The sequence below is a fragment of the Grus americana genome, chromosome 8 (genome assembly GCF_028858705.1).
Source record: "Grus americana isolate bGruAme1 chromosome 8, bGruAme1.mat, whole genome shotgun sequence".
NCBI lineage: Eukaryota > Metazoa > Chordata > Aves > Gruiformes > Gruidae > Grus > Grus americana.
This window is the reverse complement of record NC_072859.1, coordinates 29,328,930-29,356,547: the sequence shown is the minus strand read 5'-3', so window position 1 is coordinate 29,356,547 and position 27,618 is coordinate 29,328,930. Positions and strand designations below refer to the sequence as shown.

Here is a 27,618-nt window from a genome sequence, read left to right as displayed (position 1 = left end):
ATTATGAAGTAACAGAATCTCAGTTTGATACTATCTTCCCAGGCAAACTTATAGCAACTATGCAAGTGCTCTTTTTACTTGGAAAACATGTTTGATCTAGAAATCGCTAGGAAGGACTAAGAATGAAACCTGGTGAGATTGGTTCATATAATCCTTATAACCTTAATGTTACTCTTAGAGAAATTAATTTCTTAAGGGAAATGCAAATCCTTCTTCAGTGAAGGAAAAAATTCAGGCAGGCCTACATTTATTTTGCCTTTGTATGTTTATTTTCATTTGTAGTTTAGAAATTGACCATAATATAATGGTACAATATACCTGTGGTTTTCTTTTTAAATAATGTTATTTAGAATGGTTTATGATAGTCAACTATTCATGGCCACACGTGTGTTGTGTTTTGTATGGAAGAAGTCCAAAAAAACTTGTGGGCCCTGTGTTCTCTTAAGTATATCCAAATACAATTCTGAATTATAAGAATCTCTTTTTAACTGCCGTATCATAACTTGGATATTTCAGCTGCTTTAGTGAAATGTGGAAATTGAAGATTACTAATGATTTTTAATTTATTTTTCTTCCTAGATCCTTTTGCACTAAAGAGGAATGTTGCACGAAGTCTTAATAGCCAGATGGTATTTGAGTACATCCTGGAGCGATTTAGGACAGCGTATAAATATTTTGCATGTCCGCAAAGTAAAGATGGGATTAAATCCAAGCCAGATACCAAGAAAAAAGAAAAAGGGAAAATGAATAATAAGAAATCCACGAGATCTGAAGAGCCTGTAGCCAACTGTTGCCTTCCACAAGGGGAAAAAGTTGTAGATAAACAAAATATAGGAAGTGGATGTAACATACCAGAGATTGAACTTGAATGTAATGAAGTGGTAGAAGCTGTAGCCAAAAGATGTACTTCCAGGAACGTAGACTCTTTGCTACTTTCAACATTGGACTCTAGTTATGATGAAGACAAAGAAGAAGCTTTATCCCTAATTTCTACTGAATGCTGTGAAGTAAAGCAAAAATCACTTAAAGGGAGGGATGATTTAGAAATTTCAGTTTGTGTAACTGAAGGTGAGCTAAGCCACCATTGTAACTGCAGTGAACATCAGACCTATGACACAAATTCTAGTAACGAATTTTCTGATGCTGAAAGTAGACAGAGTTTGGTAACAGAGTCTTCTCAGAAGAATAAGTGCACTGGCACACCAGCTACCTCGCCCAACTGCAAAGTAATGGTGGAAGCTCATGATCTCAAAGATGAAGGCAGACTCTCTACAGAAGAAATGCATTATGTGTTTGATAAGTTTATTTTGACTTCGGGAAAGGTAAGCTCTGTATTTAAGCAGTGCTGGTCATGTATCAGTGAGTCATTACTTTTAAATCACTAAAACTAAGGATGGATGGATGACAAGATTCTCCCAGTGATTGTTTCAGTCTCTGTTATGAATAGTAGCTATAGCCTTTTTAGAGTACCTGTTACTCAGGGCTGGAAAACACCGAAGGTGTATGCCATTTAGACTAGATGCTCTGTTGCCCCCATCTTGTGCAAAGCTTTCTAATTCCCACCAAAAAAAAAAACCAACCCAAAAAAACCCCACCTGGGTTTTGTTTTCTGGTTGTTTCATGGGGGTTTTTTCTCCTCCTTTCTTGTAGAATTTCCAGGTGCTTTTATGCACTGTGAGAACTAAATGCAGCCTGCTGAGAGGCGTTCTTCTGTTCTTTGTAGAGACTCTGTTGCTGTTCAGATGTTAAATGTTCTTGGTTGCATGGTTTACATGAAAATGTTAGGTGTGTTCAACTACCTTAAAAGTAAAATCGTATTTGTGCACTTTTTTTTTCCCAAAAAAGCCACCAACTATAGTATGCAGCATCTGCAAACGGGATGGACATTCCAAAAACGACTGCCCAGAGGATTTCAAGAAAATTGATCTAAAACCACTACCACCGATGACGGACAGATTTCGAGAAATACTTGATATAGTGTGTAAAAGATGTTTTGGTAAGTTGGAAAAGTGTTTGTGCTCCACTGCAAACTGTGATCTATAATCTGGAAAAAATAAAATCTGTAGGGTTAAAGTACTCCAGTAAATTCAGTGGGAAGAAGGTCTTCCAGGTACCCTAGGCTACAGATTGATCAATATTTTTTTGTTTTCATATAATCCATGGTTGTGATATCAAATTCTTATAAGAGATTTAAGAAACTAATACTGTACAGGATTTTTCACTGGGTTTGTAAAAAGTTACTAGTGTTCCCAGAAATTAGGCTCTGGGCAAAACTAGTTTTGGTGGTTGTCAAATTCTATGGCTTCTTTTGGGAAAAAAAAACCAAACAAAACCCTTTGGGTGCTGTGGTCGGTTGGTCTTGGCTGGATGCCAGGTGCCCACCAACTCACTCTTTGTTTGAATAATTGCAGAAAAATCAGACGTCTGAAGTAAAATCCTAACTCTAATGATATCATACAAAAGAAAAACACATACTCAAGGAACATAAATGCAACAAAAAGTATCCAATGCTTTTAATTAGCTGAAAAAGATTTTTGAGGTAGCTGAATGTCATGTCTGACTGTGTTTTAACTTGTTTTTACTTAGATGAATTATCCCCTCCTTTATCTGAGCAACAAAACAGAGAACAAATTCTGGCAAGTTTGGAAAGATTTATTCGAAAAGAGTATAATGGTATGTAACAGTAGGTAGTGATTCTTGATAATGCTTTCTTCATGTATGCTGCCCAGAGCATGAATATGTGATCTCTCTCATTATTGCTCTTTTTCCTCGCGTAAAGCAGTGACATCTCTTTTCCCTTTGTATGTAAAGTTATCTTGCTGACTTCTAAACTGAACATCCCTCAGTGCTATTCTACAGAAATGTTCCTAGAGGGGAGGAAGAGGTGCAAGAGTAATAATGCAGATATAGGACTATTGCAGTCAGGACAAAAAATTTGAATAGGCCCTGGCCAGTTGAGTTTAGTGTTACCTGGGTCATGGGCCAAGTACTTCTGTTGCCTAGTCACCAGTGGTTAAGTCTCTTGGAAATCTTAATGACTTTGTCATCTTCACATCCCTTTTATAAAAAAGGCAAACGTATCTTACCACAATGATGGAAGTCAAGGCACAGAGATGAAAAGTGATGTTTTGGAGGTGTTGTAAAACAGTGCTGGTGCCAGGTACCAAACCCAGGTCTCCTGAATTCCAGTCCGTGGCTTTACACAGAAGGCCATCTGTTCCGCTGCAGCTGGCCTGTGGTCAAGGAACTGTGAACTGCACTTCCATCCACGTCCGGCTGTGCCCTCCACTTACTGGCAGCAGCTGAGGATTGAGACCTGTTACAGAACCTTGAAAGGCTTAAGATTTCCCATTCTAGTAAAGGTTAGGAAAAAGCTGTGAATAGATGTTATATATATTTTTCTAGCACTGATTTCAGTTGAACAGATAAATGTGTCCTTTTCAATTAGGAAGAAATTGCTTCCTCTCAGTTGCATAATTTCACTTTCCTTTACAAGCATGAAAATGCATTATAATATTGTGATTCAAACAAAAATGTAAACAAAATAATTGGGAAAGAATGTCCCATAAACTATATTAATCTTATTGCTTGTATCTTCTTGAACAGTATGTTATGGTTACAGAAACTTACTGATTGACCAAATTTGCCTAGTCACAGGAAAAATATGCAGCCTAGATAAAGTATGAGTGGAACCAGAAATAGTGCTTGGACTGCATTACGAGTAGGTCTGTGTTATCTGTGGGGTAAAGCTGTACTGGTGACTGGCTTTGCACATTATTTTGACTTATTTAAAACAGGAAAGTGCAGTCACATACCACAAAACATTGCACCACGTTAGAGATGCCATTTAATGGTGATAGTAACTCTGTAACATACCTCACTCATAAAATGGGCTTTATCCTCCCTTACTTTCTATGAATAATTTTTAAAGTATTGTGCTTCTTCCTTTATCAAAGGTGAAGTCTTAGAAGTGACATTGTAAGCTCTCTCTTAAAGCTCATTTTCAATGGGCACCTACACATCTCAGTTAAGCAATATTCCATAGTAAGCACTTACTATTCAACTGAAAAAGAATTTACCTTTTTCTTTTTTTTTTTTTTTTTGTCTACTATTTTTGGTCAGACAAAGCCAGACTTTGTTTGTTTGGCTCTTCAAAGAATGGGTTTGGATTTCGGGACAGTGATCTAGATATCTGCATGACGTTGGAAGGCCATGAAAATGCAGAGGTAAGAGTTTTGAAATTGATAAAATTTACTATTTTAAATTCAAGAATTCTTTAAGGTTTTTTAATTCAGTTAAGATTTCTGCACACAGAAAAGGTAGGATTTTGCTAGTAGCACATTGGTTTGTTGCATCCTGAGCAATTGAAGCAAGATGTAACCTATTTTAATGCCCTATAGACACACATTTGGTTTACTGTAGATGCCCACATAGAGAGTATGAGTCACTAGTTTACATAAATTCATGTGCTGGCTTATTGCTTCTTTCTGTACATAGACTTTTCCTCTATGAAATATATGTTTGCTAGTAAATGTGCTTGTTGGGATAGGATCCATGTTTTAACATCTGAAGCTGTGATATTTGTTTTTCCTAGAAATTAAACTGTAAAGAAATTATAGAAGGTTTGGCAAAAGTTCTTAAGAAGCATCCAGGTAGGTGTCTTAAAAATATTATTTGTTTTGTATTTACATTTACTATATATGTAGTTAATGGAAATGTTTTATGTACTAAAGTGTTACTTCCCCAGGTTTGAGAAACATCTTGCCTATAACAACAGCCAAAGTGCCTATAGTAAAATTTGAACACAGACGGAGTGGCTTAGAAGGAGATATCAGTTTATACAATACACTGGTAAGCATCTATTTGCGTTTGGCTTTGTGTTCAAAGAAAGCTTTTTAATTCATTGTAACTCACTCACATAACCATTTGAGGGAATAATTTTGAAACCAGAATTAAAATGCTTTGTGTGTTTGGGTTTTTTTCCTACATTATTTAAATTCAGTAGCCCACAGCCTCAGCCCAACCCACATAGCTGTATAACCTGATGGCAGAGCAGCATCATGGCACACAGAGCATTTTTGTGAATGCTTCTGAAAAGCTGTTAATGCCACATTCACCATGGCCTTTCTGCCATCGTGAATAGTACATCTCATCCCAGCTTACATCTGGCACAATGAAATTGCATGATTTCTTATGTAATGGGCTTGCATTCACCTCTGAAGAAGATGCAATTTGTGGAATTTGTTCCAACGCAAGTCATCTTGCAGACTTACTTCTTTGCTAGTGTTTTCCAAGGTTCTTGCTGTTGTTACTGCATTAATACTGTCCTGATTACACCTTTCAGTTATGTTTGTGCAGGAAATGTTTTATGAATTTTACGGAATATTGTTGTGGTTTTTTGGCCTCCAATTGTATTATGCATCGCTTGTGCTCGAACTGCAGACTGTACTATAATTAACCATAAATTACATTGAAACACCTGTTTGATTCCCCCCCCCCCAGGCACAGCATAACACAAGAATGCTGGCCACGTATGCAGCTATCGATCCTAGAGTGCAATATCTGGGCTACACAATGAAAGTTTTTGCAAAGGTAATATAAAAAGAAGGTACTTATTTGTATAATACACTGAGTTTACCTTTTGCTAATAGCAACTGGAAAGGACACAGTAGAATGCTATTAATATGAAGTGCACTTTTTTAAGCTGACTATGCTCCATGTGATTGTGTGCGTCAGAATCAAGTTCTTTAGTGCTGGTATCTTCTGCTATCTATTGAAAGATTTCTGTCTACGAGGAAGCTAATGAAAGGGAAGCTTTCAATTTCAAACCAGCTACAATGAAAAAACCAAACAAACCCAAACCAAAAAAACCCCGAAACAAATCAACCCCCCAAAAATGATAACCATAAGATGTAGGAGCATGTGGCTGTGCCTGGGCTTCCCAAGTTTCCATGTCAGGGACCAGCCCAGAGATTACTGCAGCTTTCTTCTGGCCTACCTGCCTTGTTTACTTCCTGTGAAAGTCAGGAGTAGGAATGGGTCGATGAATGAATGCCTAAGTCTCTACTTGATGTGCCTATGACATGCACTTGACTTTGAGTTTGGAAATACCAAATACCAAATCTCCTCCATCTTTTTTTTCTTATGATATTGTAGCAAAGTGTTATATTATACATCCTTTGATAATTGAAACATGGGGTATCTCTTTATGCAAGCTGCACTATCAACTACACTCCCTAAACACATCCAAAGAAAGCTTAGTGAAACAGGGGCAAATAAAAAATGAGTTATAGAGAGTGTACCATGCTACCAGATGTTAATGTAATGAAATGCTTCAAGATTAATAAAATAGCTGTTCCAGAAGGGAATGGACGTAAATCATTACACTGTCACCAAGACTAGTGATGATTTTTTTATTGGTGTGGTCACAGTAGTGCAGAATATTGCCATTTCTCTTCTGTGTCCAGATTAAAAATGCCTTGTGTTGATAATGACTCTTACTTTTTTTTTTTGGTAGTATTTTATACTATTGTATACATTCTAAAAGTCTTACTGTAAAGACCAAGTTTCCAAATTGTGGAATATACACTCTTGAATGTATATGTATGGAGGTGACTTCATAGCTATACAAATATTCTGTGTTTAAGCAAAATGCTTCCTCCTCTGTTTGCACTGGCAGGAAAAATCAGGAACAGCTGTCACTGCTGCTACTAATGTGAAAGTAATTTGTGAATCCCTGTTTTTTCCAGACCTAGGAGGTTAAAAATGTGTTGTTTGTTATGACACACGCTTGAAGCAAAGGGTGGCCTAGAAGCAGGTGCTGTAGAAAGGTTACACTGTAATAAGTTTTTCAAACATAGGAAGGTAATTGACTGATGCTTGCTTTACACTGTGTTGTGTAGGCTGGACCATGGTTTAATTAAGAATCTGTATGTATGCTAGCAAAATGCCAGGTATTGCCTAAGTTGCCAGTAAGACATGGAAATAATACCTATTAATTATTAAAAAAAAAGGGGAGGAAAGGGACGGCATGACACCAAAACAATAAGGAATCATAGAAACAGCTCTAGTAACATGAGTTTAGGAAAATTAAATTTTACACTGTTGAAACCTGGACATCAGATGTGGAGGTTTGTTGGGATTTCTGTTTTGGGGGTTTTGATTTGTTTTTTGTTTCCAATTTGGCATATTATAAACTAAAAACAAAAATAAATATTTTTGTCTATGGGAAGCTTTTCTGGTTTTATGTTAGTCAAATTGTATTGTGGGTTTGCCAGATGGCACTTGACTCTGAGAACATTCATTTTTCAGGCGTTATATAATAATTTTTAGTTAGGAGATGAATGTATTTTTTGTTACTGGCGGGGTTTCTGTTTGCTCTCTGACATAGTTGTTAGTCTTGAATAATAAAATGTAAATGCAATATTTTGTTTAACATTAATTTTTTCAGCGCTGTGACATCGGTGATGCATCCCGTGGTAGTCTGTCTTCATATGCCTATATTCTTATGGTTTTGTACTTTCTACAACAGAGAAATCCACCAGTTATTCCAGTTCTTCAGGAGGTAGGTTTTCAGAGAAAGAGGCTATGAAAATAGATGCAGTGTTTCTTCAAGCCAAATAGGAGAAGTTTGGGCTTTTAGGATCAGGTGGTTGAATGTAATATGGGATCCTTCTGCATTAGCAGGTTTCTAACTCCAGCTTGGTTTTAGTGGGTAAAACTTACCAAGAAAATTACAACAAAATCGGGAATCTGTTGGTCCTAAGTTCTGCTGTTACATTTACTTTGGGATTTTGGTCTTATGATGATATTTATATGCTGAACAGGATAGAAAAAAATTGGCAGGTGGTATGGAGAGAAGGGAATTGTAATTATGAGACTGCGCCAGATGCTCTTGAGATGCAAATCCAGCTCTGCCATCAGTTATTGTCAGAAGTAATATTTATTGCTCAACACCTTATCTGTAAGAGAAAAAGTTTATTTTATGATTTGATGAGAGGAAAAAAAAAAAGAACTACTGCTTTGATACAACTTTAAAGATACTATTTTACATGTGCCAGGAAACTTTATAATAAAAGTAACATTCCGTACCTCCATTGCATTGGTGGGGAGAATATAATTAGTCAGCTGTCTGCCTCTTCCTAGATACGCTCTGGAACTCCCAAGCACTTCTGAAAATTGTCACTTTCTGACTCTTTTCTCGTCTGCATGCAAGGGGAAAATTGGCTTGAGCGCTGCAGTTGAGACTCAGATTTTCTTGCTGATACTTCAGTAGTGGTTGGGGGTTGTTATTTTATTGCTACCCTGAGAGTGCATTTAAATAACAGTGGAATTTCCCCTTGGCTTTGCTAAAGTCAAAATGTAATAGGAGTCATATAAACTCTCCTTAGAGATTTTGTGAGCAAGAGGGATGTCGGAATCTTGATGAGGTAATTCAGTCATGTTTTCTTAGTTGCAAAGAACAGCTACAAATAAAATATCCAAATAATTTGAGAGGCATAGCAATAATGCAAAAAGACTTTCAAAGTTTTTACCAATGGGAAATTCTGCCTGTACAAGAAGTAATTGTTAAAATATTTATATTTTTGTGCTATTTCCTACCAGCAAAACTGCAAGTCTTTTATGATGACTTTGAATTAGAGGGGTAACTGTGTCCCTCTCAATTTTGGCAGATATTTGATGGAAAACAGATTCCACAAAGAATGGTGGATGGATGGAATGCCTTTTTCTTTGATGACATGGAAGAATTGGTAATATTCTAATTCCAGAGGAGTCACTAAAATTCAAAGCTTGTTTTTCATGGGAAAGTAATATCTTTCTAACAGTATAGTATATAAAATAGTAGATAAACTTCCATATCCATATTACTATAACTTCCCAAATGAGTCCTGTTTTGCTGAAATGGGCATCTGCTTTTTTCTTGGTTTATTTTAAATCATTTTTAAGTAACATAAACTAGGAAAAATACTTTTTACTCTTAGTAAATAGTCCTGGATTGAGGTAGTGTTAACTGTAGCGATTTAACCTTACTTTAACCAAGTGAAACTGCTCATGGTAGTCAAACTCATAATTAGAAAGGTAGCTCAGGAGGAGGAGGAGTACTTCAGTAACTGTACCTGTATAAATTGTGTCTTCAATTGCATGCAGAAGAAGCGTCTGCCTTCTCTTGGAAAGAACACTGAATCACTTGGAGAACTCTGGCTAGGGTTGCTGCGATTCTACACTGAAGAATTTGACTTCAAGGAATATGTGATCAGTATCCGGCAGAAGAAGCTGTTAACTACGTTTGAGAAACAGTGGACATCCAAATGTATTGCCATTGAAGGTACTTATCTGCTGAATTTTTCTTCCATTTATGAGGGAGTGATGAACGCTGTTGCTTGAGGATCTGTTCTCCTTGTTGCGCAGGATCTTTATGTGAGGAAACTACCATCAATATTTAAAAAAATCATTGTTTGCAAGTTCTACAGCTTACAAAATGAGATTAGACTCCTAACTTTTAGTATATGTCAGTAAATTGCTCTTACTTTATTGGGGTTGGTCACATATTTCTAAAACACTCAGCATTGCTTTGCTATCATCTATTCTGTGAGTGCATTTAAAATGGAATTCTGTGTTAAAATAAATTTTTTTGTTGCAGCATATTTTTTCCACCTCTGATCTGTTTTTTCCCCTTCTTTATGCAGATCCTTTTGACTTGAATCATAATCTTGGTGCTGGAGTCTCTAGGAAAAGTAAGCTATTAATGTCTACTAATGATTAATGTTCACTAATTTCTAAAGTGTTGTGCCTTTTCTGTTGTTTTCCAATAACTTTGTCTGTCTTCAATAGTGACCAATTTCATAATGAAGGCATTTATCAATGGGAGAAAATTATTTGGTACCCCATTCTACCCAACTGTTGGAAGAGAAGCTGTAAGTTTTCATAGTTTTTAATGTTTTTTACTTTTCTTTGTCCACTGAATTGATGCATCCAGAGCAAATCTCTTGTGTGTATTTATCACTTTGGTGTGCACAATGTATGTAATTATACATCATCTGCATAAAATGTACAGCTTTGTATTGGGCTCCTGCAATATAAAATTCATAGGAGTAGTTGGATGGGTGATGGGTATTTTTTGGTAGTTTGGGGGAAAGTAAGCTTATTTTGGTTGGTTTGTTTGTTTGTTTTTTAAAAAACTTTTCATTGTGTGACATTAAGTATTGCAGAAAACTGCAAAATCAGCTATAAACCCCAGAAATAGCTTTAGGAACTTTAGCTATTCAGCAGGCTCATGAGATGTTAAATTCTACTTATTTTTCCAGTATTTTCCTTCAAAATTTGCATAGTGAGTCAAGGTCAGGAATGTGTTCATGCAGCATCATATTAGAGAAAGTACTCCTCTGTGCAGTCATCAGTGTGTAATAGAGAACTTTTTTATACAAGCAAATCAGCTGGAATTAATATTTTTTAAATGTACTTAGATGTTTTCTAAGACATTTTAGAGGACTGTTCTCCCAGTGGCTTTCAACAGGGTTTGTGTTTCTTAAGGGATTTTGAAAATCTTTTGAAAACTGTTATTTTCCCTCATCCTTCCCTATCTTCTTTTTTCCATTTGCTTACTTTATCTGTGTTTTTTCTGAGTTTGTATTAAATGTTCTCTGCAGTGACTTGTGTTCTGTTTTGTCCTGTGCCTAATAAAATAGGACCTACTTTTATTGGGACTTTTGAGTACTACCATGATATAAATAATGATGAATTACAGTATGGATGTAGTTATCTAGAATTGACAAATATGTGACCATATGCAATAAATATTATTGCTAATTTTATTTTTTTGATTGTTTGCATACATGTTCAATACAATGCTGTAGTGCTTCTGGAAAACATATACTGTGTGTTTGTAAATATGTTCTTTTGCATTGTTGAGCCTCATCTCGGATTATCAGTGAACATTTTACGTAAGGATAAAAGGCAGGACAGAAAGCAGCCTTAGCGTGCAAATGAGCTGTCTGTTACGTGAAGGAAATAATGCCAATAGTACACATAGCATTTTATTTCTCCAAAGTGCCCAAACAAGAAGGTGTTCTCGATCTCCTTTCTAAGCTAATGCCTTCTGTTGCAGCTTAGTGGTACAGAGAGGAAATTGTAGCAAGAAGGTTCAGTAAATTACCTAAATCTACAGTAAGACTTCTTTCCTGAGCTGCGGTTAGGACATTTCTATTTGTACCTCCATTTCTGTCTTTCAGGCAAGATAAGTACTTTCACAATGTTTATGTTGCTCAGAGGCTGTAAACTGTGGCCTTTGCACTGACACACATCAGAACTGCAGCTGTCCTTAGCAAATCCCAGGGAAGGGAAGTGATACAGGTCAGCGTGCAGATGCTCCATCTGTTTTCCACCTGAACTTTGTTCTGTCTAGGGGGATATAATGATGTCATTTGGGAAGGGACTGCTTCGGAAAGCATACAAGTAGTGACTCAGATACCAAAATAGATCATATGCCAGAAATTGTTCTCTGAAGAGCTTTTGGGGAAGCGGAAGGTAGGCAGCAGGCTGGAGCCTGGATAAGCTGTTCTGCAAATTCAGCCTCTGGCCCTATGACTAAATACCCCTTTTTAGCCCAAACTGCTGCACATCTCTGAAAAAGCTGCTATTTTCTAGGGGAAGAAAAGGACTTGGTATAATCTAGGAAGTAGTAAAATTTAGGGAACAATAGGAGATGAAAGCTGCCCATTTTGCTTTCATTTCTCAGTCTTGTAAGTAAATGGATTATATATTGTATCTCTGATGTGTTTTGATAGGAATACTTTTTTGACTCAAAAGTGCTGACAGATGGGGAATTGGCACCCAATGACAGATGTTGTCGTGTCTGTGGAAAAATTGGTCACTACATGAAAGACTGTCCAAAGAGGAGGAGGTAAGAAATATACAAAGCTAACATAAAATCTTTGAGATTAAATCAGGAGAGATATGGATATTTGAAATTTTAATGGAAATGAAAAATATGCAGAATTGCAGAGAAAATCAATCAAAGCTTCTTACCCGACCCCAAACTTCCCACCCTGTTTTTGATTTTCTTTGACTATTTCTGGTAATCTCTTTAAATCTTAGAGTGTTTATGCAAGCACACACAGAGTAAAATCAAGTGTTTAATATGTTAACACATTTGCTTCATGTTCTATCTGTAGTTACAACTTACCTTAAAATTTAGATCACTAAATTATCTTTTTATAGTGTAAACATTCCGATAGAGGCCATATTACCTGACTGCACAATTTGTAATGTATTAAAATGGATTTCCTGTAGTGATCATGTTTGGAAGACAGTGTTGAATTTGAATTGTTCTATAGATCTGATAACGTACTTCTGCAAGGCAGGTAAAAGTTCATTTATTAAAATGTAGGAGTAGTTAAAATGTATGTAGTTAAGGTGCATTTCTGTAACATCATGCTAGTGCAGTCACCAGTGATCTTGCACTTTAATTGCACTTAGGATCCAGTCCTCCTGCAGAAGGAGTCCCTAGTACATGCAGGTCAATGTCTCCAAAGAGAGTTCAGCAAGAATTGACAGAGAATGTGCACTCCTCACACTTTTACATCTTTGGATTTTTAATGACCCATTCGGTGTAGGTTGCCTGACTCCTAAAACTTGTTGAAGGCCTTAGAATGCAGATTAAATCTGGGCTTTTTCATTTACTCCCTATGTTCAGTTGTGTGCTTCATAATTCTTCAAAAGATTCTTGGTCTCTTCCTGCTACAAAGTCCTTATTTACAGCCTTTTGTTCAGTCAGCAGAGTTCAAGAGGCATGAAACTGGACTGGAACCCTAAGGTCACAGGTTGACTCTTTCTTTCAGCCACTCCCTTAACATGCTCCTCACAAGCACTAGCACATTGAATTGCATCACCTCTTTCCCTACATCTGCCCCAGGAAAAGAAATTGTGATCTGCTCTTCACACAAACTGCTGCTACCAGCACAGCCACACAGAATCTCTCAAGTTGTATATACAGCTCACAAAACAGTATTAATATTTAACAATCCTACAGATATCATGTGGAAAAAGACCTTTATTTCTTGTCTTGGGTCCTGATCACTAGTTCTTCTCCTGTTTGTTGTATTAGTACTGAGTGTTTGAAAGAGCCTCAGTGCTTTCTTTCACATCCTGTCTAGGCTCAGGATGCTAATATACTTTTACAGAGAAATATGTCATTTCCAGTCGGGGGAGGTTATATCTACAAGATACAGCTAACTTGTGTATATTCTGACTCGGTGGGATTGTTGCATAGCACTACTCTCAAACTAACTGGCAGGCTAAGCCCACTTAACTGCAGGTGTAGTTCTGCGCTAATACAGTCAGAGAGCTTCTGGACAATTCTGGGGAGCTTCTAAGTTCGTTAAGTTTGTACAAACAGGTTATTAAGCAGCCCAGATTCTGAAAGTGTTTTTCTGAGATGCCCAAGATATTTGTATTCTGGTGCAGCTGTGGTTATGTAACTGTTTCTTTTGAACATACCAATATAACAACTCTACAGAGATTATTTTGTTGTTGTGGTTTTGTGATATTGCTAATAAAAATTACTGTTCAGGTTGAAGAAAAAGGAGAATGAGAAAGATGATGAAAAAGAAGTGAAAGACGATGATAGAGAAACAAGAGAGAAAAGGTGTTTCATTTGTGGGGATGTGGGTCATGTTAGAAGAGATTGTCCTGAATTCAAACAAACCCGACAGAGAAATAATAGTGTGCCAGGTAAGTTAGTTTGTGGTGTTAGTATAATTTGAAAGTTCCGAGATCCCTTCTCTCCATGTTTCTGTACAGACCTGATAATTATCTTAAAAAATTTCTGCAACTAATGATTTCAGTCATTGCACATAACAGCTTTTAGTCGAAGTGCTGCTTTTCTTCAAGGGGAGCAATGCCTCTTGAAGTACAGTCTTTGCATAGGGGGTAAAAATGTACTCAGCAGTAAGTATAGCATACTGCAGGGTATTGCATTATTTGTCTTCCACTCGCAATGGGTGCATTTAGGAGTAGTAAGTAATAATTGAGTGCATTTCCTCTTCCAAATGTTTCTCAAATGTTAGCTATCCCTCCATCATCTCTGAGAGGTAAGTAAATGTATTTTCACCAAAAATCAGTGGTCTTAAAGTAACACTTCCAAAAGCATACAGATGCATTAGGAAGCTAGATCTAGCTTTCAAATTACTGATTGTAATTAGAGACAAGTCTAATTGCAAACCCATTCAAATTAGGCCCTTAGGTGCCTGTGTTACTGAAAAAGTAGGGAAAGCAATCATAAATGAACTTCAGAGAGAATCTTGCTGCTTTTCTGTATTCTGATATCCCTTACTCTCTTTTTTTTTCAATTTCTTTGCTCAAAAGTTTCTGCTGTTGCTATTTAAAATCCCACTGCTTACAGCAATAGCGTGGAAACCTGTGTAAAGTAGCACTTCTACCTGTTAGCAAAGTGAGCTTTGTTCATGCTAGAATTTGTATTGCTCAGAATTAGATTTTGGTTTAGCTGCTATACCTATTGACGTCAGCTGTTGCCAGTAGAGGGAAAGCTTTCCACTTAAAGGAGATGAGAGGTTAAAGTGATTTACCTACTGTGTCACATGAGAATTAAGGTATTGCTGACTCCCAGTTCTGTGTTCATTATTCTGTCATCTGTAACCTTGTGGTTTTTTATTAACATTATTGTTCCTTGATTAGGCACCCAGCTGGTCCGAAGCATGGTAAATTCACAACTAGTGGCTGTGGGTCAGCAGCAAGTGGAACGACCCTTGCGCACTAGACAGTCATCAGAATGTGTAAGTTTCAATTAGCTATAATATTGATGTAAGCAAGCTGTAGCAAACCAGCAGTCCTGGGCCATGCTAGGATTTGCACAGTTTTTTCCTCAACAGATTCTGGATTTTATAATGACAACATTGCACTCTGCCAGTTAATGAAACTTTGATTTATAATGCAGTGTCTTTCAATATGGAAACTACATAGTCAAATTTCGTATGAGATAGCTTGCAATTCTGAAAAGCAAGCTTCACTATCTCTGAGATTTAATTTAGGATGCCTGTTGAAGTCCTGTGCTTAGTTATACTTGCAATGTTTTGGAGTTACTAGGGGAAGTAAAGTATACCTCATCAAACATTAGGTTTGTGACTACTATGATTCTCTGTGGTTTAAGAGAACTGTCTTAAGGGACTGTCATGAACAGGCAGGGACGCAGGTGAATCGTACTTCAATTCAGACGTGATACACAGGGCAAAAGTCTGCCAGAGCACACTAGAAGCACAAACAGAACAATGGGGAAATTTTTGGTAGTTCTCTCTTAGAATTTGTTCAAGTCTCCATAGAACGAGATAAAATATGTTTAACCTACAAATGGAGATGGATAGCAGAGGGTATTTGAGCAAATACAGCTGTTGGCATTTAATGGTTTTGGAGTACAGAATACAGCAGAAATTCATTAATTTTAAGCTATTAGTCTGAGAAACATGTGCCTGCTAATGAAGCTGGCAAGTAAGCAAACACAGTAATCAGGGCTGCTGATTGCTCATGCTTTTTGTTCAGTTTACTGCTTTAGGTATAGAGTATTCCTAACTGGTCAGCAAGTATTTATTGGAATGTTTGCTCCAGTAACAAAGACTTTATGATACCATTTTTACTATAATAATATGCTGTTAAGGAGGGACTGGTACAGCCCTAATCTAAGTGGAGGGCTGAACTGCCACCATGCTATCACATGACACAGGAGTATCTTTTTAGTAGCCTTGTATTTCTGCTTGGGAAATTGAAGCTGGACATGTGGGTGCACGCACAGTCAGGCACATCATGCACACTGGACACGTGCACATCTTGTGTCATCTGGATATTGTGGACTCTGTATGTGTGTTGCATGGTTGTCATTTGGCCAAGATTTCTTGGTGAATATGTGCTGTCCAGGTATTGTTTGAGGAGAATGGAAAGGGGGAACGTTAGTGGAGCAAGAGGGAGAGAAAAGGGAAAGCAGGAGTGTGGAAGCAGACCAAGAGGCTGGAGCTTAACATTACTCCTCTCCTGCTGCTGGCATGTCCAGTGCCTGCTTGTGGTGGTTTAATGTTTGCAGGAAGGCTGTAGTCAGTGCATGTGCTCTATTTTTATAACACTAAAACTAGTTGTTGTCTTTCAAATCCCAGGTTTTACCTTCTCTTCCTGGTTTGATAGAAAGGCATAGGAGGCATTCATGCAGGAACAGTGGGAATAGCAGTGGGGAGCAATCCCAGCTTCTGGGCTTCGGCTTTTGCCCAGGCAAAGACACACAGCATACTACTGCTATAAGGAACGCTCCAAAAGGCTGGCATGGGGAAGTCCTGCAGACCTCTGGTTACTGAAGGAAAGTGACTGCCAATTTAAACAGACAGGCGAGCAGTCCTGGGTAGTGACAAGCTGCAGAGCCCTTTAACTTCAGATCTTTGACAGCAGCCGAGTCACTTGGAGCTTAGCTGTCTGCTATAGTCTATGGAGGGAGACAAGCAATTCCAGGGAGAGATTGAGATCTGAGATTCAGGTAATCATCTCTGGTTTAGGTAGCTGTCTGTCATTTGAATTCCTCTTTGGAGGAACCTATCTTATGCCATCACCATCTTGTCTCAGTGCTTAAAACCAGATTAGGTTAATCCAGACATTGGTAATAAATTTTGGCAGATAAACTGGGGAATTCTTTTCCCATCCACCCCAGTTCTTGAAGTGCTTCTCTGCTTAGTTGCAATACCGAACAGATGAAATAGGCTCATGCCTGTTTCTGTTGCTGGTGAAAGGGAAAGCTTTGTAAGAGCTCTGCAAAGGCTGTAATAATTGCTATTTCTGTGCCTTTAGTCATGGCCTAACATCAGGATATGGAGGTTGAAACTGGGTTTTTGGAGTTTCAATTTGTTGTTTAACAGATTAAATAAAAACTAAAGAAATACTAGGAGATTGCTTTGGAATTACCTTAAAAAGTGCCTGTAGTAATAAGAAACACTCTATTTAGAAGTAAAGTAATTAGTTAATGAGATTCTGGGCTGTAAATAAGTAGGGTGGGGAAGACACTGAGTAAAAATCAGAATCAGGTGTGTGAAGAATATAAGGAAGAGCTTGGGGGTAATGTTTGCTCAGAAGGGTGTTTCTGATGGTGGGATGTGCCACGTTAACAGACCAAATTATCTGATGGTGAAAATCAGTGTCAGTTGAACTGCACTTATGTAAACCAGCAGGAACTTGGGTGCAGTATTTGGGGTGTTGCTGGGGAGTGCTTTGCCTTTTTTATGAATCGTCTAATTCAGTGGGTGCTTATTAAAGAAAAACATCATATAATAGCTAGTGAACTAATCAGAAATACATACTTTTTTTTCCCCTCCAGTCTGATTCGCATCAGTCATCTTACTCTCCACAACCTCAACAATTTACACAGAATTCCTCTCAGCCAGCCTCCATTAACCAGACTCAGCCACAACCAATATCCCAGTCTAAGCACGTTCCGCAACCACAGCAGGGTGCACAGCCACCCCATCAGGTCCAGCTGCCTTTGTTTAACTTTCCCCAATCTCCCCCAGGTCAGTATTCCACCTTGCATAACCTGGGACTACTTCAGATGCACCAAATTCAGCTTCCCAACACTTCTTGGCCTATTCATGGCCCCGTTATTCACTCTGCACCGGGTAACCCTCCTCATTCTACAAATGTTCCATTTTCTATGAGATCTGGCAGCAGCAGCACCACAAATAACCAGAGCAGCGTAAGCTTGAATGATCCCAGTATCATCTTTGCACAGCCTGCTGCCAGGCCCATGGGAATCCCCAGCACTTCTCATGAGGGACACTGGCACAATCCCGTGACTCCAAACTCACTGGTGAACAATGGCACTGTGGGGAATTCAGGTAACTCTTCTCTGTTGTATCAAACCTCTCGCACTTTGTGTACAAATGTTAAGTGTTACAGAAACAGCTAACTCTTTCAGCTTGTTTTATATTAAAAATACGATGCTTAAGAAACTAAGTCATTACTTCACCATCTTAACATTTTCATAGGAAAAAAATTAGGCAAGGTGGATCGTCGTAACTTTTAGGTATTGGTCCTATCTGCCATTAATGGCTGTGCAACACTTGAGAAATCATGCATTCAACTGGGAAATGTTCTAATAATTGTCTGAGTCTAAAGCACATTTCTGTGAATATGCTTACAAATACTGTTTCCATTTATGTTATGTAGTTTATTAGATGAATGCTGAGACTGCAACTGTGAACTTAGAGACTGGCAGAATTATGGTTGTGCAAGTTGAATATAGCCTGCTTGCATTTAGTGCAATATAACATGATCTTATGTGGTCTTTTTTCCTATAGTTTACCCTGCTACATTTAACTTCCTTAATCTCAGTGTCATTTCCTGAAAGTACTTCATACAGATTTTCCCTGCGATAAGTGGGCAACAGCCTTTTGTCTTATTCCAAAGCCAAGTACATTTGTATGTTTGAGGCTGAGAAAAACAGTGTATAGTAATTAAAGCCCATACAGTTTTCTGTGAAACATAAAATGTGACAGTCCCTAAATTTTAACTGTGATCTTTGAAATAATGATAATGGTCTTTTGGTGTATTCTGAGTGTGTAATTCCTCCTATGTTTAAAAGACTATATCCAACACACAATATACTGATGCAGTTGTTCATCGTGAGATGGAAATTTTGAATCTTCTGCACTAATAAGGTGACTGACAGCAACAGTAAATTTTCAGTTGAGCCAACCCAACAGTTTCGGATGAGGAAAATCCACCAGTGAGTTTCAGATATTTGTTGAGATGCTGGAGATGCCTGTTTTTCTGTGCAGAGCTTTGTGGGGAATATATTTTAGAGGATACAGAAACTGCTACCAGTCTTCTTTCTGTGCCTTCAGTGTGCTTTGTCCCTACGTCTCCATTTCTGATCTTAATTCTCTGTCCAGGCTCGTCTGTCCCCTCTTCCATGTCCACCCCAGCTCTGAGTTTTCCTCGAGCAGTTCCTTCCAATCCAAGTCTTCTTGCCCAGGTAGCTGCCTTCTTTCAGACAAGCTCCCCAAATCCTAGTTTCTGCTCCATTCTCCCTTAACGAGTCCTGTTTCTCATCATGTAGTCGGTCAGTCTCTGTCTGCAGTATTTTTCCTTTCGCTCTATCCTTGTGTGCTTCCTCTCTTACTGTGCCTGCACAGAAGGTTACCCAGTATTATTGTGCTGTCAGTCACAGTATTTTTTCTTCCCTTTGTTCAGCTTCCATCTATTTCCCATCTCATCATACTCCTTTTCCTAGTTCCCAGTCCTGGTATTTTTCCTCTTTGTATTTTAATCAGTTTTGTTTCCTTTTTGGCTTAGATGCTATTAGGGAGGGGTCACTGGGTGGGCGCACAGTAGAGATGAGCTGTCTGTGCTCTGAAGCTGGCTTGCTTTCTTGTTCAGGACTATTTGCGAATGGCAATTTTGTGGAAACTTTTGTTTTGGGTCACATAACCTTGAGTTGGAAGGAGCGACTTTACTTTCTTTTCAGTAGACGATTGATCAGAAGTAGGATCATTAGAAGCTTCAGGCAGACAGCTTTTTTTCATGCTTACTCCAGAGCCATGCTTCATGTTTTATTGTATAAAAGTTACTATTCTTTTTAAATGTGTAGCTTGCTTTTATTTAATGAAAGGCTGTCTGCAAGGTTTTTTTTATGATGAGCCCAAAGGGGAAGTGATATACTAAGGATAGTTACTTAAATTTATTAATTTTTAAATGTACATTGATCAGGTTTTTAAATTAGCAGGCATTGCTGTGTCTTACAAAATTGGGAGCTATGAACAAAAAGAGCAGAATTAGTAATACAGCGTTTGGCATCAACTGTTGTGTCCCCTGCCTCCTTGGATGCTTGATTTCTCATCCTTAATGCTGCAGTAATACTGGATTTGTAAATGGAATAGCTTACAATTTGTGTATTTATTTCAAAAGTTTTTATTTTTCTCTCTAAAAATCAATTTTAAGTTGGTCTGATGATCTAGATAATAAGTTTCTTAAGCATTCAAGTATTAGTGGAATTCCAGTGTACATGTGAGAATTATTTCTTGCAGTAGAGTAATAGCTTTCACATCACAGCTGTGTCAGTGGTAGTGAATATCTGTGTGGGATCAGGCATTAGTAACATTGTTCAGACCTTGTATTTTTCATCATGAGAATGACATAGGACTAGTGAAATTGTAGGTCTTGATTTTAATACTGATTCATCCTGTCTTCCTCCCCATTAAATTTTATTATAGTGAATAATGAAGTAATTTAGGTGGTAATTTTTACTGATGTATATTTAAAAAAAAATGAGTAGCACATCAGACTAATCGCATTAAGTCCCCTGCAAACTGTTATTTAAGATGTAAACTGTATTTGTGACTTACTGTTTAATTATTTCAACTTGCAATGTGCTTTTCCCTTTCAATTGAAAAATAGATCAGGGTTTCCAAGGACAGTTTGGTAAAATGAACCCTCCTTCTGTCCCTTGGGACCATGGGACCCCTACCCATTTTCCTCTCCTCCGAGGAGCGTGGCCTTACAATATGCCTCAGAACTACATGCAGCAGGGAAATGCCAGCTATCCACCGAACAAACCTTTCTACCCTCAAGGTACTAGAACTAGTATATGAATCAACAGCTCATGCAACGTGTCTCTTTACTGTCTCAAAGGCTTTAAAAGCCAAGGAATCACATTTCACTTGCTAGGCTCCCTGGAACCATAATGAATCCAAGAGTCAAATCAACACTTCGGCTTCCTGTATGGATGGATGAAAATCTTTGTGGGAGGGAAGGGGTTAAATCAAATTCTGAAATCTGAGCCAATTTGCAGTCTATTGCACTTGTAGCCTCTTTCTTCTTCACTGATGCTGTCTTATGGTAGAGTGACCTCTGCTTCCACAGAGGTTAAGATGATTTGCCCATGAGCAAGTTAAGAATTTGAAGACATTTTTGTCCTAATTAATTTTATTTGGTTTTTGTACCTTGCCTTGTGGAATGACTTTACATGCAGAAAAACTTGCAAAACCATAGAATAATTCAGGTTGGAAGGGGCCTCTGGAGGTGATCTAGTCCAACCGCTAACTTCAAAGTTAGATCAGGCTCAGTTATTCAGGGTACCTTGAAGGACTGACTTAATCTCAACTCTTTCTTATGCTACTGAATGGTAAAGGTGTTCAGCATCTGGCAGGATTGGAAAAGGCTGTAGGGAAAGGACCTTTGGCTCCACCAAGAGAGAAACTATGCCCAAATTTTAGTTGGAGGTTTTGTAATTACTGTGTTGCTGGGTCACCTAGTACAAAATAAGAGACTTTTTTCTATTGGCTGTAGCGAGGTTTCCAAGTGAGACCCATACTTAAAAACCCTGAAATTCTTTTTGTTAAATAACTAAAGTAATGCAACAAAACAATGCTTTGTGATGATTCTGAGGGAATTCTGGAGATAGGATAAAAGTAATATTGCATTGCCCCATTAAATGGGTTAGTCGTACAGCTAGCATTTGCGTCCATCTAGTAAATGGCTTTGTTTCTAAGTAAGATTAATACATTGAATATAGCCAAGCACTGTTAAGTATATTTAATTTGCTAAAGTAATTGTAATCCATTTTCTTTTAGCTGGTCCACTGATGCAGAGTAACCAGCGGTTCTCGCTTCTGTCTCAAGGACACCCACACTTGAATCTGAATTACATTCAACAGAAAAAGTGAAATTTAATGGGAAGGGGGGGGGAGGGAGGGGAGGAAAAAAATTCAGGTTCTGATTTAAAATCTTAATGCAACATGTTTAGATACAAGATTATTTAAGACTGTTTTTAAACTGTATCATTTGTACATAGATATGAACTATAGTTTTTACTAGTATCACAAAACTGAGTGATACAAATTTCATCTATTTTATTACCCTATTTTTAAGGGGAATTGTGTTTTGGTTTATCTTGATAAAACTGTAAAGAGAGAGAATTTTTAAAATTAAGTTCTTTATTTTCTATTAGCTGTATTCATACTTTGGTTGCTTCAGACTTTATATATATTGTTCTAAAAAAATAAAATTAGAAGGGGATTTCATGTGTTTAAAAATTTGTCACTTCTATTCTTTACAGAACTATGTAGTGCCAAAAAAACTTTTTAAAAGAAAAATAAAACTGAAAAAAAGGATACAAGCCTTTTCCCTCTTCCCTATTTATATGCATGCTTGTATTTAACTGTAATAAAAACAACTTTAATTTGGGTATCTTAAAGAAGAGATGAAAAATGAGCAGATTTAATGAGGCATACAATCGGCATACCTGTTTTTCCCATGCCGATGTCATTGTGTGTGCTGTTCACAGCTGATGTGTCTGTCTTGTAAAGTACTTGATTTGAGGGAAGAGTATACTATCTTTTCTGTTCAGAAACTTTGCAAAATAATATGAAAATACTCTAGAAAAATCAGGCTGTACTATGAGGTAATTTTGAAGAGGACCTCCCATAAATTTGGGCAATACTTTTTGTCTTGTCAACATTCATTGGACAGTATGGGAAAATATTTAAGCCATAAATACATTGTTCACAAGATAAACCTGTCAGTCTCTGCTCCTGAAGCAGGACTATGAATAAAGGGATGGTACACAAGGGGTTTAACACAAGTGATTTCCTGTGATAGATAATTAAATGTACTAAGACAAGATTCTTAAATATTCTTAATTTGAAAAACAGGGACTGGCTGAATGCTAACTTCATTCAGAGAAGGTAGAGCTGAGCATAATTGTGTCACATTCTATCCCCAGTCACAGGTAGGCCACAAACTATGCTCAAAGTAGTGGTTTTACTGTCTTTAAATACACTGAATAATTTCTTGCCTGAAAAGAATTAAGTGGTACTTTGTATTACCTGAAGCTTCTTAAACTATCTGATAGTAGCATCAGAAGCAGCATATCATTGACTTCAGGCTGATTCTTACAAAGGAACCAGTAACAGTTGGTTTTAGTTAGCTCTTGCTTTTAGTGAACACAGGGGATTATGACAGTCTTACTTCCTTTCCTGTACTGGAGGTTTGAGATGGTTTTAGGCTGTTAGCTCATCACTGTTTATAATTGGAATGCATTTTCACTTTGGCAACTGAGCGCAGTGTCTGTTTGTCAAAACAACACCCTGATTTAAGAATGAAACCAGCTTCAACTAGAATGCTAAACAAAGTATTATGAGAGAAACAGCAAGAAGCCTTTAAAGACAACCCCCCCCTTTTTTTTTATTGCTCTTCACTAGTTTATACAGGCCTTGTTGATGTATAAATTGACAGTTTTTAAACAATCCTTGACAATTTAAAAACAATCCTCAAATTCTATCAGGAGGATGAGTAACTAACTCCATAAAAAGTATCCTTAGCTTTCTTTTAATTAAAAAACAAACAACACTTGTACAAGAGGAGAAGGATTAAAGAAATGGACTGCTAAAGCAGCCAGTACATATCCAGCTGTCCCATAAAGCAAATAGGACAGTATTAGACTGCAGTTCAAGGTTCTTAAACTGTGTGCTGGATTTAGTTTGTTATTCATTCCCTCGCCGACTCTTCTTGTGACTTTTCTTAGATCTGAAACGAACAAACAAAACCCCACACCAAAACCCCTATGACAGAGTAGTAGTAATTGTTGTAAAAAAAGTAACTGTAAAAGACCGGTAAGTGGTGTTTTCTATGGTCAAATATGGATAGTGTGAATTGACTACAGCACTGAGGGAGGCACCAGATGAAATATTTAATCTCCAACATTGTAAGAAGACCTTCAGTCCCCAAAATTAAATGAAAGTAAGAGCTCTTACAGTAGCAGTACAGACACCCTTGAGAAACAGGTCAAGCCTTTACCTTTCAGGTGATTTGGAATGACTTCTGTGTCTGTGACTACGATGATGCCCTATGAGATAAAAAAGTAACAGTTACTTCCACCTGGAATTCTTTTTTGTTTTGCTAATACAACCTGCTTGTAGTGACCAAGTGTCCTAGATAATGCCAGAACAACCCTAGCCTTAATTAGGCACTCCAACACTTGAAAAACATACTCAAGGCAATTTTGCATGTATTAAAGGAGTTCTACAGCTGTGCTTTCATATAGCTAGCAGTTTTATGAGCCAGATTAAGCACCTATGCTACCTTCTTGATACTGTGACACAGATTCTTCTTGCAGCGGATGTTCTGTTGATAAAGACTTGCCAGAGTTAATCTGTAAATAACAAAAATACCTGGAGATTTGGATCTCGATCTGTGGCGTCTCTCCCTGGATCTGCTCCGGTGTCGTCTTGGGCTTTTGCTGCGATGCCTCTCCCGGCGTGGTGATGGACTAAGAGAAAGGAAGTTTTTAAGACAGCCAGACTAAAAATGCACGCATTCTAAGATTAGATAATAAAAGATTGTAATTAAAAAAATAATACCTCCTTCTCTTTGGAGAGCGGCTTCGCCTGTAATTAGGGGAGAAAAGAAAGAGTTGCTAAAAATCATTAGCAGAATCAGCTGTTTAATTTCCCATATTCTCTAGCAACAGCACCAGGGCTTCCCTTGCACTCCCCCATGTCCACATTTAGCATGTGTTTGGCATCCTGCACAAGAGGCAGTACGTGCTTCTGGACTGGCCCATACAGTGGGCAAAGGAGGCAAGCAATGACTTTTTCCTGGCTTATTATTAGAACAATTAACAGGACTTCCCTGCAGCCTCTATCTTATGTGATAACAAAGCACTTGTTTCTCCTTAATATGTCCACAGTATTGTCCAATTTAACCACATTACTGGCCAGGAAGTTCAAGAGTTACTGGAGGACTAGGTTGACTGTGGCTCCTGACTTCAGAAAGCAGCTAAAGGAATTGAGAGGTCTAAGAGATTCTGGCTGAACTGTCATCTTCCCTTCTATGCTTTGCCCGAGCTGTCTGCAGTACAATAGGTAGAAGTACTGCTCAAGAAGAGCCATGTCACCTTCTTGGAGACCTGCTTCGGCTCCGCCTGTACCGCACAGCTGGAGATCTGCGAGGTTTGTCAAGGTCTCTGTAGCCTCTTCTGCGGTGGTCAGGAGAGGGTGCTCGTTCCAGCTGGAAATGGCAGGAGGAAGGTTCTGTAAGTCTTGTTTCATAAAGGTTTTTATCTCTCAGTAAGGATTTCTGAACAATTAAATATAAATGACAAAAGTCATGCAATCCAGCTTCCCCATCCTCAAGTATTTCATATTCATAAATGAATGGTACTAAGTTTGCCAACTGAAATCAAAATGGCCACCTCTCATACTGTCTATTCTCGAGAAGTACAGCAGAATTGACTAGGACAGTCATCATCACCTTTAGTTTTCTCCATTATACATGTAAATCAATTTATCTGAAATATTTTAACACAGAACAGATCCAGATTTGTGAACTTCAGGAGACAGAAAAGCTTGACACATGCAGAGCACTTGGAGCTGCTAACAAGTTCTTACCAGCAGCTTCTATGGAAATACATTAAGGGGGGAGGTAAGAGTTGCAAACAACCTGCTGGTGCCTCCCCCCAAATATTTCTTATAGGCCATGAAGTGCTCTGCAGTGGCTCAGCACCAGCTTTAACCATCCCTTTGCAAAACAGTTCACCAACCTTTTCATCTTCCTCTTCCTCCTCCTCACTAGATTCTACATCATCCATGTCTTCTTCCAAAGCACTAACACGAGGCTCGAGTTGCTCAGCTTCTTCCAGAACATAGCGTTTCTAGGAGAAATTATAACTTTATCTTACATAACCCAAGTAAGAACAGCCACCTACGGAGGCATCTCACGTGCCCAAAGGGCCTGTATCACAGCTTTACACAACAAGCCAGTAGCCAATACAACTATGGACTCTGGTGCAGTTAAGAATTCCGTAACCGTCTACTTTTCCAAACCTGTAATCGAGGCAGAATGATATCGCATACACGTTCCTCATGGAGTAGCTCATCAATAAATTCGTCCACATGCATCAGTTCAAATTCTGGGGGGGCGGAAAAATAGCATTTAAAAGACAAGCTTAACACTAGTGGCTACAGATGAAATGCTTCAGACAATTTATGTCAAGTGAGCTGGACAAATGACAGTTCTAAAATCATTCTCAAAGAAAATCATTAGGCCTACTTGCTACTGCACAGCTAGGATTAGTAGATTCGGTGCTTAAATCAGCACTCAGTTTCTTTGGGATTTGTAGAACTGTGTTCCAGTGCCCAACAGAAGACGCAAGCACTTGGCGCAGTTCTCATTTGTACAAGTTAGCAACAGACTATCCAAAGGATGCATAAGTAAAAATAAGGTTTCAAAAAGATGATTATGCCACAATTTTTAGGTCGATATTACTAAATAGAATGTTTACTTTTATCTGGCATGATCTATGAGGTACTAAGAAACCACAACTACATGTAAAAGTGCTTACCCCCATTTCTGTTCTGACTTTTTATTTTTCGATAGTCATTGTACAGCGGTTCAAGATACTTGTAGCAGTCAATGGCGGTACCCGTCAATCTCATGTACAGCGCACCGAGCATTCGGACATACCTAAAAAGTAAACCGTTTCATATATCTGAGCTTTTTCCATAGTTAGTAGTTTAGATAAAGAGTTTTTCCTGTAAGTTTCTGAGAAAAATCAGTACACTAAAATAAACAGAATAACCAACCATTTGGACTTTCTCCTTCAAGTACTCAGGTATACTGAAGTATACATATATAATCTCTATATGGGTTGTTCATGCATGCAAGAACTGCATTATCACTCACAGAGACAAAAGAAATACTAAAGAAAAAGTAGATTAACATGCCTCCCTGAACAGACCTCATTCTAAATACTTGAGATGGAGGTGTATTATCCCAAAGAGCACAGGCCACACAGGCAAGCAGTTCTAACAGCCCCAGTGACAAGGGGAGCACTCATTTGAAAGCAAGCAGAAGGATGTGCTTTCTAGCAAGAAGACTTTATTAGGGCCCACTAAAAGCTAAACTGTGCACTGAGGGTTCCCTGGCTGCTTTGAACATCCACCTTTCATTCAGCATGACAACCAAAAGAAGGAAAAAACAAGCAAATGTACTCCCAACTTACTTGAAGTCTTCGTTTTTAATGAACTCCACAATGATGTCCTTTTCGGGCTGGATCTGCAGCATCTTCAGCGTCAAGCACAAGAAGGGCGTAGGCTTGATGTTCCCTCCATAGACGCCCCCCACGTACTTCAGCTCCATGGCCTTGTCCACCACCAGCTCGGCTACGAGAGGGACGGGCCGTCAGCGCGGGTTCCCAGCCGAGCCCCCTCCCGCCCCAGCCCGCCCCGCCATACCCGTCAGGCCGAAGCACTCCTCCTTCCAGTACTTGGACTCGTAGATGCGGGTGCGGATGATCTTCTCCACCAGGTACTGCGGGTTAGTGCCATGGATGCTGTGCGCATCCTTCACCGTCCGGTTCGCCATGGCCGCCGCTCCACAGCTCCTCTCAAGTCCGCGGCGGGCCGCTCCGCTCCCCTTCCGTGAGGGGCTGCGGCAACTTCCACTTCCGGGGCGCCTCCACCGCCGGCCGCCATCTTATCTTTGGGCTATAACATCCCTTCCGGCTGCGGCTTCAGGATGCCAGGAGTAAACATGGCGCTGTTCCTGCGCGGCTTCTTCCTGCCCTCTCCGCCCTGTGCGCGCG

The 27,618-nt window shown here is 38.5% G+C and overlaps 2 protein-coding genes across 8 annotated transcripts in view; one reads left to right on the top strand and one right to left on the bottom strand.

Moving 5' to 3' along the window:
* The window catches only part of TUT4 (terminal uridylyl transferase 4), a 49,678-nt gene extending 26,954 nt beyond the window's left edge, over positions 1-22,724 (top strand). For 4 of the 6 annotated variants that reach the window (XM_054833968.1, XM_054833972.1, XM_054833969.1 and 1 more), the window contains 19 exons: positions 580-1,322; positions 1,846-1,996; positions 2,587-2,673; positions 4,123-4,226; positions 4,595-4,652; positions 4,748-4,851; positions 5,503-5,592; positions 7,451-7,564; positions 8,673-8,750; positions 9,148-9,325; positions 9,687-9,734; positions 9,832-9,914; positions 11,784-11,899; positions 13,568-13,728; positions 14,692-14,789; positions 17,357-17,873; positions 20,434-20,607; positions 21,609-21,696; positions 22,688-22,724. In XM_054833968.1, coding sequence (XP_054689943.1) covers positions 580-1,322; positions 1,846-1,996; positions 2,587-2,673; positions 4,123-4,226; positions 4,595-4,652; positions 4,748-4,851; positions 5,503-5,592; positions 7,451-7,564; positions 8,673-8,750; positions 9,148-9,325; positions 9,687-9,734; positions 9,832-9,914; positions 11,784-11,899; positions 13,568-13,728; positions 14,692-14,789; positions 17,357-17,873; positions 20,434-20,607; positions 21,609-21,696; positions 22,688-22,724 — 3,029 coding nt within the window. Of the gene's footprint in view, positions 1-579; positions 1,323-1,845; positions 1,997-2,586; positions 2,674-4,122; positions 4,227-4,594; positions 4,653-4,747; positions 4,852-5,502; positions 5,593-7,450; positions 7,565-8,672; positions 8,751-9,147; positions 9,326-9,686; positions 9,735-9,831; positions 9,915-11,783; positions 11,900-13,567; positions 13,729-14,691; positions 14,790-17,356; positions 17,874-20,433; positions 20,608-21,608; positions 21,720-22,687 lie in introns of those variants that run through there. The other 2 variants (XM_054833973.1, XM_054833971.1) reach the window with 2 other exon arrangements.
* PRPF38A (pre-mRNA processing factor 38A) lies at positions 9,315-27,482 on the bottom strand. Of its 2 annotated transcripts, none has more exons than XM_054833981.1 (10): positions 27,269-27,482; positions 27,037-27,196; positions 26,377-26,498; positions 25,859-25,944; positions 25,576-25,686; positions 24,931-25,043; positions 24,395-24,421; positions 24,206-24,303; positions 23,832-23,880; positions 9,315-9,411 (listed from the first exon to the last, which is right to left on the bottom strand). In XM_054833981.1, exons 1-10 carry the CDS (start codon positions 27,396-27,398, stop codon positions 9,354-9,356), a joined length of 954 nt encoding a protein of 317 aa, XP_054689956.1. In that variant the 5' UTR covers positions 27,399-27,482; the 3' UTR covers positions 9,315-9,353. The 2 variants fall into 2 exon arrangements, with proteins under 2 accessions (XP_054689956.1, XP_054689957.1); XM_054833982.1 differs by lacking the exon at positions 9,315-9,411 and adding an exon at positions 21,953-23,561 and having other exon boundaries at positions 27,269-27,481.
* Positions 27,483-27,618: the final 136 nt, after the last annotated feature.

Coding starts and splice junctions, on each gene's coding strand:
- PRPF38A (XM_054833981.1), bottom strand. CDS start 27,398: ATGGCGAACCGGACGGTGAAGGATGCGCACAGCATCCATGGCACTAAC. Junction 24,422..24,930: donor CGAAGCAGGTCTCCAAGAAG/GTGACATGGCTC, acceptor CCCTAATTACAG/GCGAAGCCGCTCTCCAAAGA. Junction 9,412..23,831: donor CATTCCAAATCACCTGAAAG/GTAAAGGCTTGA, acceptor CCTCACATAAAG/ATCCTGCGCAACAAGGAGAA.